This window comes from Megascapheus bottae, chromosome 25 (assembly GCF_031878675.1).
Source record: "Megascapheus bottae isolate mThoBot1 chromosome 25, mThoBot2.hap1, whole genome shotgun sequence".
Classification (NCBI taxonomy): domain Eukaryota; kingdom Metazoa; phylum Chordata; class Mammalia; order Rodentia; family Geomyidae; genus Megascapheus; species Megascapheus bottae.
This window is the reverse complement of record NC_143533.1, coordinates 2,296,138-2,315,407: the sequence shown is the minus strand read 5'-3', so window position 1 is coordinate 2,315,407 and position 19,270 is coordinate 2,296,138. Positions and strand designations below refer to the sequence as shown.

The 19,270-nt window shown below is 40.3% G+C and overlaps 1 protein-coding gene across 5 annotated transcripts in view; it reads right to left on the bottom strand.

The window, feature by feature from the left end:
- Positions 1–419: 419 nt before the first annotated feature.
- Rbbp6 (RB binding protein 6, ubiquitin ligase) overlaps positions 420–19,270 on the bottom strand; it is a 34,607-nt gene continuing 15,756 nt past the window's right edge. Inside the window, exons 7-19 of one of the 5 annotated variants that reach the window (XM_090357850.1) lie at positions 18,280–18,419; positions 14,498–14,670; positions 12,759–12,862; positions 12,312–12,646; positions 10,531–10,627; positions 10,332–10,410; positions 9,977–10,031; positions 8,613–8,660; positions 7,400–7,468; positions 5,780–6,142; positions 5,383–5,484; positions 2,828–4,591; positions 420–2,467 (exon numbers count right to left, since the gene is read on the bottom strand). In XM_090357850.1, coding sequence (XP_090213976.1) covers positions 844–2,467; positions 2,828–4,591; positions 5,383–5,484; positions 5,780–6,142; positions 7,400–7,468; positions 8,613–8,660; positions 9,977–10,031; positions 10,332–10,410; positions 10,531–10,627; positions 12,312–12,646; positions 12,759–12,862; positions 14,498–14,670; positions 18,280–18,419 — 4,953 coding nt within the window. In that variant the 3' untranslated portion in view covers positions 420–843. The remainder of the gene's footprint in view (positions 2,468–2,827; positions 4,592–5,382; positions 5,485–5,779; positions 6,143–7,399; positions 7,469–8,612; positions 8,661–9,976; positions 10,032–10,331; positions 10,411–10,530; positions 10,628–12,311; positions 12,647–12,758; positions 12,863–14,497; positions 14,671–18,279; positions 18,420–19,270) is intronic. The other 4 variants (XM_090357853.1, XM_090357852.1, XM_090357851.1 and 1 more) reach the window with 4 other exon arrangements.

The window sequence follows — 19,270 nt, the reverse complement described above, 5'->3', positions numbered from 1 at the left end:
CTTTCCAGTGACCACAGCGTCATCAGCAGTTGTGGTTGCTTGTGTCATCAGGGCAAACGGGTCTGCCACAGCCACGGTTTAGCTGTTTTACCAAGGAACTCAATCAATACTCTCCAGAGTTCTAACAGGTAGCTAACGAAACCATCAACTCTGTACTACACCAAGACCCAAGCCCAAATGTTTTTAAGAGGCTCAAACTTGAAGTCATCACACATTAGGCCTGTTAGACTTATCCAGCCACATCTCTTAACTTATTAAGACCTATCACCAGTCCACCTTCGAGGTGTGCCCATCAAGTCTCATCCCTGTGGAGAATTTTGTACCAAGTTTGGTTTAATGTAAAGGCTCAAAGGATGTTTTAAACAGAGGAACGGAGGTGAAAGGATGCTGTTTTCTTTAAATAACACAAAGCTTCAACCTTTAAAAAGTTTACTGAAAACTTTTATTGTAATCAAAAAGTGACATAACGGGGTTGTAATGAATTCAGCAAATCATTCTGCTGATATTTTAGAACTGATATCAGCTTTTGCCAGGCAATTAAAAAAATTCAAATGTGAAAATTTCACAGTACAGTAAACTCCACCCCAACTAATTTAATGGTGGTTAAAAATAATAGGGCCCTAGCAAAACCTCTCATGTTCCATGGTCACAACTCACAATTCTGTACAAAAGTTCGTGTTATAAAGCTCTGATGTAAAAATCAAATAATCAAGCAGCAATATTTTAAGTGCAGCACAGGGTCTTCTATGTCATTATTTACAAGGCTTGAATCTCTTTACATTATAACAAAATTTAATACAGATGACTTAGTAATTAAGTCAATTTAAAAAAAAATCTGTCCTTTTACACGGTGACAGATTTCGCTTTTTGGTCATCTTTCTCCTTCTCCTTTTCTTTATCTTTGCTCTTCTTCGACTTCTTTTTCTTGTGTTTGTGTTTTTGGCTTTTTTCCAGTTCTACTTCAGTGCCTGCGTGCTTCTTATGCTTCTTATGCTTTTTATGTTTCTTGTGCTTCTTCTTTTCCTTCTTCTTCTTTTTCTTCTTGCTGTCCTGACTCTCTGCTGAGCTGGCACTGCTGCTGTGACTGCGGGTCTGGCTTCCGGATGGGCTGTGGCTCCGGCTGGGACTCACGCTGGGGCTGCTCTGACTCTGGCTCCTGCTCACGCCTGCTTGGCTCAGGGTCGCTGGCTCCACGTTCTCTTTTGCTTTTTCTACTGTTGTTTTATCTTTTAGGTCCTTAGAAATGTTTGTGGAAGTTTCCTCTTCTTTCACAGATACATTACTTTCGCTGTCGCTCTCATTATAGTCTGGTTCAAAAGCAGCTTCATCAGTCTCTCGAGTTAAGTCAGAGGAAAGTCTAGAGGAATGGCTTAGCTGGGGTTTAGGCTTAACAGCATTCTTGTCAAGGTGTGTGGTCACTTGCTCCTTTTCTGCCTGTGGCTCTGGCTGGATGGGTGGGACAGGTACACTGGGCGAGGAGGGCATGCTGGGTACACTGGGCACGCTAGGTAACTTGCTGCCACTCGACTCCTTATTGTTCCACGCCTCTGACACATGCTTCTCACGATCCTTGCTGGGATTTTTGTCTACAGCTTTTGTCTCTTCACTAGGGCGCTTAGTATCATAAGGGGCCTTATAATCATGAGGCTTTTTGTCTCTTGAGGGACTAGAATTACTTTTTTTGGAGTCTCCTGTTCCTTTTTTAGGCAAATCTCTCTCCTCCCTTGGCCTACTTTTCTGTCCGGAAGCAGAGTCTTTACTGCGAGTGGGAGAGTCTTTTCTTCTCGTTAACTCACTTCTTTCATCTCTCCTCTTGGAACTCGAATGCTCTCGGTTGTCAAAGTCAGTTTTTTTGTCTCTGTTGGGAGTGAAGTCTTTAGTTGAGGAGCCACGCACAGAATCGTGCTTATTATCTGAAGGTCTAGTCTCTTTGGAAGATTGAGATTGACTTTTAAAGGCTCCTTGTTCACTCAGACGGTCCAAATTATTATCTTTCTCTGGCTGAGTGCTATTCTTCCTCTTTTCAGGGTTTTCCTTTTCTAACACCGAATGATCTCGATCTTTGGTCTTGCTCTTCTCACTAGATGTAGAACTTTTTGAACTTTTGACTTCATGCTGCCCAATTTCGTGGCTTACCTCCTTGGTGAGCTTCTGAACTTTCTCTGTCGTCTCACTGTCCTTGTCAGCATACTTGACGGCAGCGGATGGCTTGGTGCTGCTCACAGTTTTTATAACACTGGACGGTTTTGCTACACTTGGCACAGGCTGTGTGGATTTCATCTCTTCTTCCTCAGATTCAAAGTCATCTTTGTCCCACTTGGACTGAGGAACCTGGATCATAATAATAACATCTTCAGCAGGCGCTGTGTTGTCATTATTGTATTCTTCCATGGTTTTAATCACAGTTCGCTTTGTGTCTGTTTTTTCTTCACATTTCCGCACAGGACTGCCTCCAGTTGAGCTTGTGCTGGAAACAATTAGGAGACTTTTAATTAATGAAGAAATACTGTTAAATGAAAACTTACCAACTGAAATGCAATTAAGTGTGCTTGCTACTTCCAAAGCCCAGACAACTCTACCCTAAAGATTAGACAGTGACATAGGGCCTACACACATGCGCACACGCACACACGCACACACACACACAATATCTTACAACTTCACTTTTCATAAAGCTTTCTCCTACAATTAGTACACTAAGAATAGTCAAGCTGGGAACCAGGGAACTCTCCCCAAACAGACACCTGTACCCAGTTAAACCACTATCACCTATCTACACTAGATGCCCCCCCCGCCCCCCCCCATCTCCACAGCCCTCATCAGATACCTGGTATAATCCACAAGAGTGGAGCTAGACCCTTCTGTTCCAGTGACTTTCCGCTTTGCCTTGCCTTTGACCTTCTCCTGTTTAACTTTGCCAGATGTGGACTCTGATTTTTCAGATGGTTCTTTTGCACTTGATACATTTTCTGTGCTCCCAATTTTCTTCCCAGTTTCTCTGTTGAGCTTGATTTTCTTGGCTGGGGCCGTTGATGACGCAGCCTTGTCCTTTTCTGGGGTCCTATCCATCTTTTCAACGTCAGCTTCCATTTTGCGTTTAGGAGATGGTTTCACTATTTCTGTTCCTTCAAGTTTAGAGATCTTCATTGAAGAAGATTCAAAATCTTTATCCACACACTTTTCTTCTGTTTTTCTCTTTCTTTTTTCTCCCTTGCTCTCAAGAACTTTACTCTTCTCAGGCTTCTTGGCCTTTTCCTCCTTGTTGGTCAGCTTTTCTGGTTTCACATCTTTGGAGTAATCCTTCTTCACTTTTTCCTCTTTGACAGGCTTTGACTCTTGGTGTTCCTTTGCTGACTTTGAGTGGGCTTTCCTGGGGGTCCCAGGGACCTTTTCGTCCTTCTGAGAGGAGGAGGATGACGACGACGGTTTAGCAGCATCAGTCTTTGGAGCCTCCTCTTTGGCCTTTTTCAGAGGAGGTTCAGCACGAGGAGATTTTTCACGTTCCCCATCTAGCTTTTCTTGGGGTCCTTTAGTGGGTTTGACAGCATTCTCTTTTTTGGATGTAGTAGACCCATCGCTCTTCCGTTTGGTCTTGTCACTTTTTGCTTTTGGCTTATCTTTTTCTCGCTTGTCTTTTTCGGACATGGACTTAAAAGTGATGGATTCTGCATCCATCGGCTCATCCCTAACTGGTGTAGCATCGTCTCTACTTGGGAGAACAAATAATGTATCTGTTTTAGTTTCTTCCACACCTGTAGGTTCTCTGGATTTCCTAGAAGTCTCTAATAACTCTGGGTTCAGAAAACCTTCGCTCTCTTCTCCCTTTCTTCTTTTTCTGTGCTTCTTGTGTTTGTTTCCTTTGCCATCTCCAGGAACATTTTCACTCTCCTTCTCTTTTGATTTTGTGTTATCCTTCTGATTGTGACTGTCTCTGGCTGAAAGCTTTTCTGGGTAACTGCCACCTATATTTCGATTCCTATGACTCTGTCCACCAACATAGTCTTCCCTGCGGCCTCTTGTGAAGGGTGAGTTCCTGATATTGAGAGGCAAAAGTCGCTCTGGAGAAAAGTTCTCTCTGTTTGCTGAAGGTCTAGGTTGTGCTCCAGCGGCATACCCTTTATAGTATTTTTCATACCATTCTCTGTATTTTCTCTCCCATTCTCGGTAACGATCTTTCTCAAATGAGTCTCTAAAGTCAACGCTCCTCCCATAGTATGCTTTCATGTCATAAGGCGGTGGGACTTCTCTGTATCTATTAAAATATTCACGCTCTGTTTCTGCTTGAGGGACATTACGCTTGTTGGGAGACTGGCCCCGGAATGCCTGAGGAGATCTTGACCGTGAATGATACCGTCTGTAGGGGGGCGACCTGGACCTAGACCGATGATATCCATGTGATCTAGACCGAGAACGGTAGTTCCGACTCTTGCCTCTGCCTCTTCTGGGGTACGGAGGTGATCTCGAATAGGAACGAGAATGCGAGCGGCTGAAGGATCGAGAGTAAGAGCGTGAACGTGTTGAACCAGATCTTGACTTAGAGTAAGTATATGAACTTCTTGAATATGATGAACCACTATAGGGAGATTTAGACCTAAAAATAAAGATAACCGATAGTTGAGAAATATATACTAAACAAAGCACAGGCTCTTTGGTTCTAGCATTCTCCTCTCATGGTTTTATCTTTACATCAAGCTTTGTTCTGAATGACTAAAGAGGCACAGTGACCTCTATAGGGATGGAATAAAGTTCACAAATCAGGGCAATTTTACTTGTTACAAAGCAAAAGTGAAGTCCTCACAATCTGAGTGGAGTGCATTAAGGTACCGTGAGTTATATGAGCTTATTTCATTCAACAAAATGCCAATTACATTTTAATTTCACTTCCTATCTGATTACTTAAGGGGGGAGAAGTTCATATTATATCCTATATGCTGGTCAAGTCTAACTCCAGGTAATCTTTATAATTCAGTTTTGTTTTTTTTTCCTATGAAAGCCATTTTTACTCTACCACTAATTTATAATCACACAGGTTAATGTTCCAGCAAGAAGCTGTAGCCTTATGGTAAAGGGTTCTCAGAAATGTTTGCTGCTAATCCCCTATGTCTCTCCTACAAACATTTCCCAGTTACTTAATATGACAGATAATATGCCAAGGGACAAGGGCAATTTAATCCCCGTAACTGCTAGTGCTACACAATAGAATGTACACTGAGACATTATTTCAATAAACATACGTTGGGAAATAAGTACATGTCCACTTCTATAAACTAGACCGAATCGGAAAATGTTCATTAATTGCAATATTATTTATATCCATAGCTAATCCCTGGATATGCAAAGTCCCATTTGTAATTCTGTTGTGAAGGCTTGCAAAACACTAACCTGGAAAATGAGCGCCTACGCTCCTTTTGAATCTTTTTGTATTCCATCAATTCCTTAGCAAAATCATTTGTAAACTCATCTAGCTTGGACTTTTTCTTTTCCCTAGTAAAATAAAGTTAAAGAGTGAAAGTTAACAAAAACCATTTAAGAAAACTAACAAGACAAATGTAATTAGATAATGAATGAAATGAATGAAATTGCCATTAGTTTTTCACTTTAAAACTATAAATAACTAGGCATCCCTGAGGAAGTTGCGTGTATGGCATTGGTTTAAATTTAGGTGAAATTTCTTGTACTAACTGGAAACACTGGAAAATGTTTCCAAAGACACCTCTAATTCATGCTATATCCGAAAATGGAAAAAAAGTGTATAAGAATTGCAAACCAAAATGCTTACTCTTCTTTTAGCCGCCGCTGTTCTCTATAGAATTCTTCCCTGGACAAAGGTGGCGCTTGTGTTGTTGGGATGGTATTTGAATGAGCTGTCTGCACGCCCGACGAAACCCAGGGTGTGGATAAGTTGGCAGGTGCTGGTGGAAACCCTGGAGGAGGGACGCTATACCCAGCAGGAGGAGGCTGGCCAGGAGGAAACTGAGGAGAAAACTGTGGGGGAGGAACACCTGGAGGGAGAGGAAGCGTGTGTGGGGGAGGTGGATACAGAGGAGGTGGTGGAACAGGTACGAAGACTGGAGTTGCTGGTAGTGATGGGCCTTGAGTCCTCTGGGATCTTTCACTGTGGTGTCGCCCACGATTTATACTTCTGGAGAAATAAATTCCAAGATATTATTCCTTTAAATTCACTGAAAACAAGCAGGCTTTCCTAGCCATCACTATTGTCAAACACAACAGAATGAACTACTCAAACAGTATACAGACAGTATACAGGTATGGATTTCACACATTTGGAAATGGAGTCCTATTTAAAAAAAAAAAAAGTTAGTCTGAGTGAGCACTGATGGCTCACACCTGTAATCCTAGCCACTCAGGAGGCTGAGATCTGAGGATGACAGTTCAAAGCCAGTCCTAGCATAAAGTACATAAGACTCTTAATCTCCAATTGATCACCAGAAAACTGGAAGTGGTGCTGTGTCTCAACATAGCAGAATACTAGTCTTGAGCAAAAGAGTTCAAGGACAGCGCCCAGGACCTATAGTCCAGCAACTGGATAGGCTTAAGTGGGAAGGCATGATCACTGGGGCCCAATAGTTCAAGATCAGCTTAAGTTTACACAGGAAGTTCAAACTCAAAAACAAAAACACCAAACAATAAACAAAACCCAAAAACTAAGACTAGTTTTACAAAGAAGACTAGTATTACAATCAACTGAAAATACTGTTTCTCAATGGGTTAAATAAAATGAACACTGCTGGCAGTACTTTCAGTTTGAATTGTGCTTCATAAAGATGAACAGGCTTCTTTCTGTTAAGCCATGAATGTTAACTATTATCCTCTTTTAACAGGCAATCAACTAATGAAGCATTGTTAACTTTCAAATTTACAAGGCTCAATGGAGCAACAGGAGACATAACACATAGGTTATAAAGAATTGGAGGTCCCTCGAGTCTATTTGTGCCAGCTGGGGAAAGTGGGTCACACTTATATACCTAGTCATTTCAAAGGTGGTAAACAAAACAAAACAAAACAAAACAGGGAAATGAACAATAGCTGGATGCAGCTTGTCATCCAGCTATGAAGGAGGTATAAACCAGAAGATTGAAGTTTCAGGTGAGTATGACCCTATCCAAAAACTAATACAAACAAGCAGGGCTATGGTTCAGGTGGCAGAGCATTAACCTTGAAACCTTGAGCAAAACATGTCCAAGGACAGTCCCCCAGACCCTGAGGACCCTGAGGAGTTCAAGACCCAAAATTGGCAAGCAAAAAAAAAAAAAGTATATCTTGGCATTGTAAGTAAGGACAACTATCTACCGAAGATTTGAGAGAGATAAAACAATCCCTCTGTTTATCTTTCAATGTCTTACATAGAAGATGACCATTTTCTGAGATTTAAGCCTACCTGTAGCAGCTTCTCTCTCCTCTTCTAATTTGTTGTGGTGGAGAAACCAGATATCCAAGCTTGTTGGAACTGTGCAGGGGAAAAACATAACAGGCTTGAAGATTTCTCCACAAGTACGGTACACTGAAGTGACAGAATTTAAGGTATTTAATTGTTTTAAAATCTTTTTCTTATTCCATGATTTGTTGTTGCTGCCAGTCCTGGGGCTTGAATTCAGGGCTTCAGCTGTGTTCTTGGGCTTTCACAAGGATAGTGCTCTACCACTTGCACCACAGAACCACCTCCAGTTTTCTTCTATGCATGTGGCACCGAGGAATAGAACCCGGGTCTTTGTGCATGCTAAGCAAGCACTCTACCACTAGGCCAAAGTCCCGACCCCTGAATTACTAATTTTTAATGCTATAAAACATTCCATAGATATGATTTCTTAAATTTCATGGCAGAAAATCATAGTGTAGATTTTCACATGCAACAAGACTTTGCTCATTTGCTTGTGTGTAGTAAACTTTTGACCACTAAAACTAAGGATAAGAGACTGTTTTAGGAACACAGGAATTGCTTAAAAACGACCATTCATTTACTCAGATCCTGTCAAGACCTCCAGCTGTTAATAGTTAATATCAAAGCAGAAAGGAGTTTATGATTTTTATCTTGGAAGAGTATGGTTCCTTCCCTCCACCCCCACCCCCACCCCAGTCCTGGGCTTGAGCTCAGGGCCTGAGCACTGTCCTTGGACTTGCTCTACCACTTGAGCCTCAACACTTCCGGCTTTTTTCTATGGATGTGGTACCAAGGAATCAAACCCGGGCCTTCGTGCATGCTAGGCATACACTCTACCACTAGGCCAAACTACTGGCCCCAACAGTATGGTTCTTACATGGTCTACTTATGGATTCATTTAGAGATTTGCAATGATCTGAAAAAGTTCAGTACAAACTACATAGCCTAAAAATACTAAAAACTTAATGTACATAACGAATATAGAAAAGTATGTAGGTAACAGTCTATTCTACTACCAATACCACAAAATATACACAGATTTTATTAAAAGTTAAATTTATCAAAATTTACTGGACTTTAAATACTGTTCAGTCAAGAGTATGTAGGATGTAGCATTATATACTAATGGTAAAAGCTAACTGTAGTACATTTTGTGCTATGATTCTGATGGTGCCAGCTACTAAAGTGATCTCAAGTGTTGCAGAGTACCCACCTTAAATACTGGGTAAGGCTGCCATGGTGATGCAAACCTGTAATCCAGCTACCAGAAATCAGAGATGGGGAGGATTATGGTTTCAGACCAGTGAGGCAAAAAATTATCAAGATTCCTATCTCAACAAACAAGCTGGACCTGGGGGGAAGTGTATATAAATAACCCCAGCTATGCGGGAAGTATAAGTAAGGCCACTGACCATTTCTAAGACTTGTCCTGGGCAAAATAAATAAATAAATAAATAAATAATAAAAATCCAAGACTCTATCTGAAAAACAGCGTTGAAAAGGTTGGAGGTTGTAGAGCTTACTTAGCAAGCACAAGGCCCTGGGTTCAAACCCCACTACTATCCTTCCCCAAACACCCCTAATCCATAAAAATAAGCAAAAGAAACAAAATGGAAAGCAGTAACTTCCATGTGAAGAGTCTGGTAAACTGTCACGCTATATATAGCTCACATATAAACTGTGTGTCCAATTAATTGTGCACAGCACTGAAGGAAGGTCAGCAGTAAACAGCATTAGCCTAGTATGTGTAAAGCCCTAGGTTAGATACCTCATGACAAAAAGAAAAAAAAAAAAGAAAAAAAAGAAAAGCACAAAAAACCAAAAAACCTCCAAACTCTAGCAAACAAAAAAACCTATTATTTGTAGAGGTCAGTGCCCGTAACCACCCAAGTCAGTCACACTCATTCTTTCACAAAATAATTCCTCTTATCACTAATACTTTACAGAAACTGTACTATTCTGGCATATAAAAGGCTAATAATTATTGTGTTTAAAAAAAACCCACAATGGCCAGGAGTTTGGCCTAGTGGTAAGAGTGCTTGCCTAGCATGCGAGAAGACCCAGGTTCAATTCCTTGGTACCACATACATAGAAAAAGCCAGAAGTGGTGCTGAGGCTCAAGTGATAGAGCTCTAGCCTTGAGAAAGTCCAAGGACAGTGCTCAGGCCCTGAGCTCAAGCCCTGAGCTCAAGCCTAGGACTGGCAAAACAAAAAAAAACAAAAACATTTTAAAACAAACAAAAAAGCTCACACAAAACAGCCACCAGGCACTGGTGGCTCACACCTGTAATCCTAGTTACTCAGAAGGCTGAGATCTGAGAATCACCGTTTGAAGCCAGCCTCGGCAGCAAAGTCCTTCAGAGTACTTAAAAAAAGGTGGAAGTGGCACTGTGGCTCAAGAGTGCTAACCTTGAGCAAAAGCAGCTGAGGGACAGCACCTAAGGCCAAATTCAAGCCCTAGGACTAGCCAAAAAAAAAAAAAAAAAAAAAAAAGGCATTCAGAAACCTTAGTTTGTTGTTTTCACTATCTAGTTCAAAAGTAATTAATTATGTGAAGGTTACTTTAAATATACTTACTGTTCCCAACCTGGTCGACCTCCACCTGGACGAGCAGCATTTATCCTTACTGGGCCTTAAAAACAAACAAACAAAAATTGTAAACTAAATTTGTATGTTAAAAATACATTATTATTATTATTGTTATTTTTTTTTGCCAGTCATGGGGCTTTAACTTAGGGCCTAAGTGTTGTCCTTGAGCTAGTGATCAAAGCTAGCACTCTACCACCAGAGCAATAGCACTACTACTTCCAGCTTTTTCTGAGTGGCTTATTGGAGATAAGATCTCAGCATACTGAGTAGTTAGGATTGCACACCTAATCCACTAGTGTATGGCTCTAAAATTATTTTCTAAAGGGAAAACAATTTTACTTACCAGTTGTAGGGATCAACTGTCCATGTAATAATGACTGTCCCAGCAAAGATGGAGTTCCAAGGACAGGCACTTGGTAACCCTGAATAACCACAAACAAATAGGGTTAAAAAAAGAATAAGGGTAAATAGAGATTCCCTCCTTGAACACAGGGAAATGACAGTTAAACCTTTAAAATAATGTTGAGAGCAGTAAAATGTACCTTCTCTTCCATGAGAGCAGTAAGTGCAATTGTGGAGGTTCCCTTTGAATGATCTGCAGCAAGGGCTGCACCTGGCAGTAATTTAGCATCAGAGTCCCTAGAAACAGTGAAATTTATAATGTTAAAATGCCATCAGATATAGGAGGCAAGAGGTACAAGTACAAGCAAGCACTACTCATTATTGCATTACCCATTGCACTGAAGTGAGTTATACCAAAGATGGTAAAAAGAGAAAAGAAAGAGGAGTGCTCTATGTATAAGAGGAATGAGAAGAAACCCTGGGTTTAATTCCTCAGTACCACATACACAGAAAAAAGCCAGAAATGGCACTGTGGGCCCAGTGGTAGAGTGCTAGCCTTGAGCAAAAGAAACTCAGGGACAGTGCCCAGGCCCTGAGTTGAAGTCCCAGGTTTGGCGAAAAAACAAAAACAAAAACCCAAAACAACAAGAAACATGTTATTCTAGCCACTGCAAAAATAGTAAAACATTGTGGGTGACATGAGGACAAAAAAAAAAATATGAGATTAAGTTTTATAACTGCATGGTGGTGGCATGTCTGTCATCCTGTCATCCCAGCACTTAAGAAGCTTTGGTACCGGGCCGGGAGTTTGGCCTAGTGGTTAAAGTGCTTGCCTAGCATGCATGAAGACCCGGGTTCGATTCCTCGGTACCACATACATAGAAAAAAGCCAGAAGTGGTGCTGAGGCTCAAGTGGTAGAGCTCTAGCCTTGAGAAAGTCCAAGGACAGTGCTCAGGCCCTGAGCTCAAGCCCAGGACTGGCAAAAAAAAAAAAAAAAAAAAAAGAAGCTTTGGTACCAAAACTATCCTGGCTCTATGAGCAAACCTTTGTCTTGTAGGAGAGAAATTAAAAAACAAACAAAAAAAAACAAGGGTAAACTCTAGCTCTCACCCCACCACTAAACAAATGGGTAGCCATAACTGAGTCTATAGACACTTCTCCTTATCAACCAAATACTAGGTTATAGTCAACCAGTGGGACTTCCTTCCTTCCTTCATCCCACTCCTTCCCTCCTTCTTATCCTGGGGGTAATTGTTTTTTTAAAAAAATGTTAACACATATCAAAGGTCTCTTTCATTTCTAAACAGGATTTTAGTATTTTCCTTGCTATATTACTACCCCTATATCAGTTTTAACTCTTCTCAATCTGTTTTTAACTCCTGATCAAATATGCTTTTCTTAATTCCATCCTTATGATCATTACGAAATCTTGTACCTCTGAAGTACAGAACTATTACAAAATCCTACAATAGAGAATTTCATTTATTGTCAACTTGCTTAATCATGACAGAAGAATGACTGCCATTGTCTCTTCTGGTTTTTTTTTTGGGGGGGGGGCAGTGTAGGGGGAGGACACCAAACTCTTGATTCTCTTTGCTTCTTCTTTGAAGGCTGGAATTGCCAGCCCATTCCACCAAGAATAAATTTCTTTTTTGCCAGTCCCGGGGCCTGGAGCACTCAGAGCTGGAGCGCTGTCCTTGGGCTTTCTTAAGGCTAGAGCACTACCACTTGAGACACAGCATCACTTCTGGCTTTTTCTTTATATGTGGTACTGAGGAATCGAACCTAGGTCTCTTCATGCATGCTAAGCAAAGCATTCTACCACTAGGGCCAAACTCCCAGTTGGAATAAATTTCTTACCAGCCATTCTAACTTACCAAGTACAGTAGTCCACTAAAAAGCATTTGGCACCACACAATCAAAAACAGATACCACTGGCCTCATTCATTTTCTACCAAGTAGAAGCACCCAGGTACTTACCGGAAAGGTCCGTCTGACTTTTCTGAATGGACTGATATTGACACTGTTGCGGTTATGTCAGGAACAGGAGCTGGGGCATTAGATGTACTTCCTGGTACAGGAGGGGCCAAGGACTGGCTGGAAGTTAATGAAGATATGGAGGGCGCAGGGTGAGCCGAAGAGGACGTCACTGGAATCATCAGAGGATCTTGTTGTCGTGATATTGGAGACCTCATGAGAGGCTGCAGGTTCCGCTGAATGAGAGGTCTTGGAGGTGGTATTGGGGGTGGTGGTGGAGGTAATTGTTTTCGTAGTCTTTTTGTATAACCAGTTTCATTTTTGAAGTTATTAACAGCCTATAAGTACCAAACAGAAATGCAGAATGTGTAATGCAATATTCACTTAAGTAACAGTTAGAGCGGTGAAGATGTTAATTTTTTTTCGTAATAGGAATACAAGCATAGCTACCTGTCGTAAAAATTTATTGGCAATTAAAGCATCAGGAGATACATCATTTTGATGACATGTTGGACATGTATGTTCATCTGATTCCAAGAGTGCTGTTCTTATACCTAGGTAATAAGATTTTTAAATATTAATAATAGGAACTCAGCGTTTATAGAATGAGTGAAAAGGATAGCCTATACCCGTTCAAGTTCCCAAGCACAGAAAGTACTTCTTCGATTAAGGGACTTACGGATTAGGAGTCACTATACAAAATGACCATGTATTCCATCCAGCTCAGAAAGAAATCGCCATCTGAAGTTTTTACCTCCTAGAAATGCTTCATTTTTTCTTTCTCCCTATTTTAATGTTATACTAAAATAAATCTTTTCTAACACTTAAAAACTTAAGGTAGGCTTCCTTGTTGCCTCCTCCACCCCAGCACTAATCTTTCCTCTATGATCCAAGCTATTAAATTGAAGAGAAATAATGGCTGGCTGTTAGTGGTTCTGTAATCTTAGCTACTTATGAGGCTGCGATCCAGTGAATGGTGGTTTGATTAGTTTCAAATCTCAAGACTCCATCTCCAAAATACCAGGAAAACGTCAGGTTGGCTAGAAGCATAACCAGTGACAAAGCACCACCCTAAGGCAAGCCAAGCAAGTGTTGAAGACCTGAGTTCAATCCCTGGTATTCCTCAGAAACACTGAAACATACAAAAAGCACTCTCTCCCAAGTGTTAAGTGTCCAAAGGGTGACAAAAACTTTACAAGGCGCAGTTTTTGAAAAAGCATCAAGGATAGGGTATAAAAAATAAAAATAAAGTATTAGACCAAGTATTAAAAGTGTTAAGCCAGATACGGTGGTTCACACCTGTAATCACGAGTTACTCAGAAGGCCGAGTCTAGGAGCTGGATGGGGCAAAAAATTCACCAAGTCCCATCTCAACCCCAAAATAGCTGCATACAACGGAATGAACTTGTTGGCCTAATAGGAAGTTAGGAGAAGAGAAGCAGTAATAGGAAAGAACATGGTTCAGACTAGCTGGAGAAAAAGAGACACTACCTCAAAAATAACCACCGCAAAAAAGGACCAGAGGTATGACTCCATTGGTAGATCACACATGTATTAAAGCCCTGAGTCTACACCCCAATACTGGGGAGGAAGTGGGGAAGGAAATGAATTGCCCACAACACAGATAAAAGAAATACTAAGATTCACTTATCATGCTTCAATGACTAACTAGTTGTTAAATCTAAGCCCTACTTTGAAACCATAGCTTAAAAAACTCTTATCCTTAAAGAAATCTCGACACAAAAATTCCAAAATTATCTAAAACCAAGCAGGATTGAACAGTGAAGTTTCTGGGTAAGAGCATACACACCTAAATGACAGAAAAGAACTACGAGCTAATGTAAATATTCTAGCCTATTTACAGGAAATTATCCTATCCTATGAAATTTAGAATAAGCTATTGTTCACAATGCAGAATAGGGATTTAAAAAGATTTCCAGTGAGCAACTAAGCCCCAAAAGGCTATTAGAATTTTATATACCTTGTAGACCATGTAGAAAATAATTTCTCTATTTAAAAAGACAGAAAGAGAAAGGAAATCCCAGCCCTCTCACTATTAACGCTCATAGATCAACACTTATTATTAACATTTTGTATTTTATTATTAAAATACACAGTGTTGGTTCAGAGCCTTTCCAAACAAATATAAATGTTCTAAATAGTGTCTTCAAGGGTTCAGCCTCTCTTACACTCATCACAGTAACTGTTTCCACAGCAGGGAATGACAACAGCGTCGGTCATGATATCTTTGCAGATGAGGCACAGCAATTCGTCAGGGATGGGGTCGTCGTCTTCTGATGAAGAGGACGGCTCCTCTGGGAGGAAGGGTGGCTTCTCTTTCTTCCCAATTGCATATGCCTCTCTGTAAAAGAAGGTTTCAATGTTGTAAGACAGCTACAGTGGCAAAAGCATTCATGTTCTATACTCTCTACTATATCACAAGAACACAATTCAATATAGTGTAGATAAGCATAGTTCCCCAAAGAGAGGGGGCAGTTGTATACATCCTCCTAAACAAATATACACACAGAACGTAACTCTAAACAAGTATAACCAAAAGAAATAAATACTATAAAAGCAGTTAAAAGGTTCTTGGAATCCTAACTCTCAGAACTGAGGCCAGAGAGGTAAAGGAACGCTCACTGCCACCACGTTCTACTTAGCTGGCAGAGAGTTTAACCTTGTAAAGCAACTAACAACAAAAAAATCCCTCACCTCTATTCCAATAGTTTCTGAAACTAGTAAAGATATTAGACTGAATGTTGCAAGGTGGAAAATCAAAATGAATACTGACATTATGAAATTAAAAAGTACTAGCTCAAAGGAAACTATCACTCCACACAATAAAATGACTCCAAAAACCAGTATTATCTACCTGTAATTACTGTTTTAATAATTTATTCAGCTAACATATGTGATTTAATAGTTGAATACATATTACAAAAAAGTGAATACGTGTTTGCAAAGTATGGACTAACACTTCATTAAGACATTCTGGGTCCAGATTTTCGAAAAAAATGTTGAGAATTTATTAAAAATAAAACGATCTCAGACTTGTCAACACTGTTTACACAACACTTCCAACTTCTCTGCACTCAAATTTGTAAGCCAAGGAATTTCTAGAGAAATCCTTTCTATTTAATGTGTTTATCTCAATTCTGAAAATGAAAGAATCTCAGCTATAGAGTAGGGTACCTTAGGTGTGTTATTTGTGTTGCAGTTGCTCCATAGACATCACCACGATTCCAGAAATAAGTATCAATTTGCTTATGCCCCACTGTTCCCAATTTGTGAAAGAGGAGTCTCCCACTGCCCAAAAGAGAGAAAAGAAAAGAAGGGGGAAAAAAAAGGAGAACAGGATAGAAAAAGAAACAGAAGAGTCTAAGTTGCTTATCAGTGGTGTTAGTGGAGAGGGTGAGTTTCAATTAAAATATCTGGGCTCCCATCTCTCCCCAGTACTGCCAGTTGTGTGGTTGATACAAATGGGCTTCGGTTTATTACTCAAAAGCAATGAAGCTAATTACTGTTAGGGTTCATGGGTGATGTTAACTTTTCCAACACAAACTTCTATTTTTTAAAAATTGGCAACAGCATAGATATAAAGGTCTGCTCTTACAGTGACTGCGAAAGTCATCAATTTCAGCCTGACAATGTTTGGAAGGGTCTAAGAAATGTCTGAGTTACAAACAGTATTAACAACAGACACCTCTAAGATGATCCACAGAGACAGGAGGGTGACTGATAGTAAACAGATGGGTGAAGTGGAGGAGGTGAGTTCCTGGGAGTTCAGGAAGTCTCATTTATGGACTCGAACACTATACACACACAAAAATGTATGCATTCAAATACAGAGTACCTCTTCAGTATTATTCCATAGCATAACCAATATTTACTACCTTGACCTACTTACTATTCGATACACCCAACAGTCATGTATGAAGCTGAAACTGGTCTTTTTTCTCTTATCAAACATGGACACCTATTCTCGGATGTTTCTCAAAACATATCCTGAAGGCCTCAACTTATAATTTCCTAAAAGGCTTCTCTAAAATGTAAAATCAGGATCATATACCTCTAAATAAACAAACAAACTAGGAGCTCTCATGGCTGAGAACTCAAATCTATAGTCTAAAGAAACACATAACATCTGTTATCTACTGTGACTTCAGAATTGAAGGCAGTCAAAAAGCTAATGACATATAACAATTAGGAAGAACAGATAAAAATGGGAGGTTATGTTGAACCATGTCACCAGATTTTGATGTCTTGATTCTTTAGTAAACAATGGTTCATAGAAACTGAAAACACAGGGCCACCCTATGCAGAATGCTTGCCTAGCATGCACAAAGCTCTGGGTTTGATTCCTTGGTACCACATACACAGAAAAAGCCAGAATGGGCCAGGAGTGTAGCCTAGTAGTACAGTGCTTGCCTAGCATGCACAAAGCCCTGGGTTTAATTCCTTGGTACCATGTACACTGAGAAAAAGCAGGTAGTGGTGTTGTTGCTCAGGTGACAAACAGAGTGCTAGCCTTGAACAAGAAGTATCCAAGGACAGTGCCCAGGCCCCGAGTTCAAGTCCTAGGACTAGCAAAAAAATAAAACAAAAAGGAGCCAGGAGCGTAGCCCAGTTGGAAGAGTGCTCACTTAACACACACAAAGCCCTGGGTTTGATTCCTGGGAACCATACACTCAGAAAAAAGCCAAGGTGGTGCTGTGATTTAAGTGGCAGAGTGCTAGCTTTGAGCAAAAAGTGTCCAAGGTAGGACCAGGGTTTGGCCTAGTGGTAGAGTGCTTGCCTAGCATGCACAAAGACCCAGGTTTGATTCCTCAATACCATATATATAGAAAAAAGCCAGAAGTGGTGCTGTGGCTGAAATGGTAGAGGTCTAGCCCTGAGAAAGCCCAAGGACAGACAGTGCCTAGGCCCTGAGTTCAAGCACCAGGACTGGCAAAACAAAATAAAACAAAAAACAACCCTGAAAACACATTAAAGATATGCACTAAAATGTTTTATAGAGGTATATAACGTGCATGAAAAATAAATTCTACTTTATAATCTTAAGATTCCATGGGAACAAGGCACTGGTGACTCAAACTGTCAGTCTTGAGTTAAAAGTCAAAAATGAAGGGTCAGGAGTTTGGCCTAGTGGTAGAGTGCTTGTCTAGCATGCACAATGTCCCAGGTTCGATTCCCTAGTACCACATACATAGAAAAAAGCCAGAAGTGGTGCTGAGGCTCAAGTGGTAGAGCTCTAGACTTGAGAAAGTCCAAGCAGAGTGTTCAGGCCCTGAGCTCAAGCCCAGGACTGGCAAAAAAAAAAAAAAAAAAAAAAAAAAAAAAAAAAAAAAAAAAAAAGTCAGCAATAAGAGTAGGTCTTGAGTACAAAGCCCCAATACTGACACATACAAAATACAAAAAGGTATATCCAAACTTCTCACTACTAATTAGTATTTCATTTATATTTTGTACATAAATTTGCCAAGATATTTTATAGAATTTTTTGAGACAGGTCTCCCAGCTATCTTTGCACCAGAGCCAAGTTGAACTTGAAACCATTCTGTCTTTGCCTCCTGAGAAATTGTGATTATTGGGATGCACAATCATGCCCAGTTTGCAGAGCTTTTATTTATTTTGTCCACTTAGGAAATGGAAATAACATATAGTAAGATAATGTGGGAGCATGTATTTGAATGAGAAAGAAAGCAGAGAGAATGACAGAAAAAATTAGAAGACTACAGGGAAAGTGGCACTCAGTGATGACAAAACCCCAAATCCATTAAAAATCTGCTTAATTGGAGCTGACAGCAGCCTCTAAGCTTGACAAGAAATGCAGCATGGGCAGACTCATTAATTATGGTGTACAAAGTTCCCAAGGAATCCATGGAACCAAGTTGTAAGCCCAAGATAAATCACTACACCCTGGCACTGACTGTGGTCTTCACAGATGACACCTAATTTGCATACTTACGCATCTATTGTTGGTATTGCATATTTTCCAGTGTTGGTAAGCATTGCACCTTTCATGTTAGGATCTTTCACCTCCATCATAAAACTTCTGGGAATCCCAGTACTCTTTTTAATCCGAGGACCAGATTCAAAGTTTTTATCCTATTGGATAGAAAAGAAAGAGGAACAGAAAAGCAGTTAGTATCATTTATTATTTGTTAACTTACTACTTAGCTATGTTAATCCTACCATTATCATATCCATTTCAGAAAAAGGAAAAAAAAAAAACCAAAACAAGTTTGGAGAGATGAAAGACCTTGCTTAAGTTTACTCTAGTAAATGAAGAACCAAGCTGGGGACAATGGCTCATGCCTGTAATCCTAGCTACTTAGGAGGCTGAGATGTGAGGATCGCAGTTCAAAGCCAGCCCAGGCACTAAAGACTGTGAGACTTTTATCTCCAATTAATCACTAGAAAACAGGAAGTGGGACTGTGGCTCAGGGGTGGGGTGGTAGCCTTGAGCTGAAGAGCTCAGGGACAGTGTTCAGGCCCAGAGTTCAAGCCCCATGGCTCACGAAAAAAAAAAAAAAAAAAAAAAGAAAAGAAAGAAACCAGCGGGTTGGGAGTGTGGCCTAGTGGTAGAGCGTTTGCCTAGCATGCACAAAAGTTTGATTCCTCAGTACCACATACACTGAAAAAGCCACAATGGTGCTGTGGCTCAAATAGTAGAGCACTAGTCTTGAAGAAAGACCAAGGATGGTGCCCAGGTCCTGAGGTTCAAGTCCCAGCACTGGCCAAAAAAAAAACAACAAAAAAAAAACCCCAAAAACTCAGCAAAAATTTGGCTCCAGAAGTTATGCAATTTTTCACCAAGAAAATAAGATGGTTAAGAATTCTTGGGGGGGCCAGGAGTTTGGTCTTGTGGTAGAGTGCTTGCTTAGTATGCACGAATACACTGGTTCGATTCCTCAGTACCACATACATAGGAAAAAGCTGGAAGTGGTGCTGAGGCT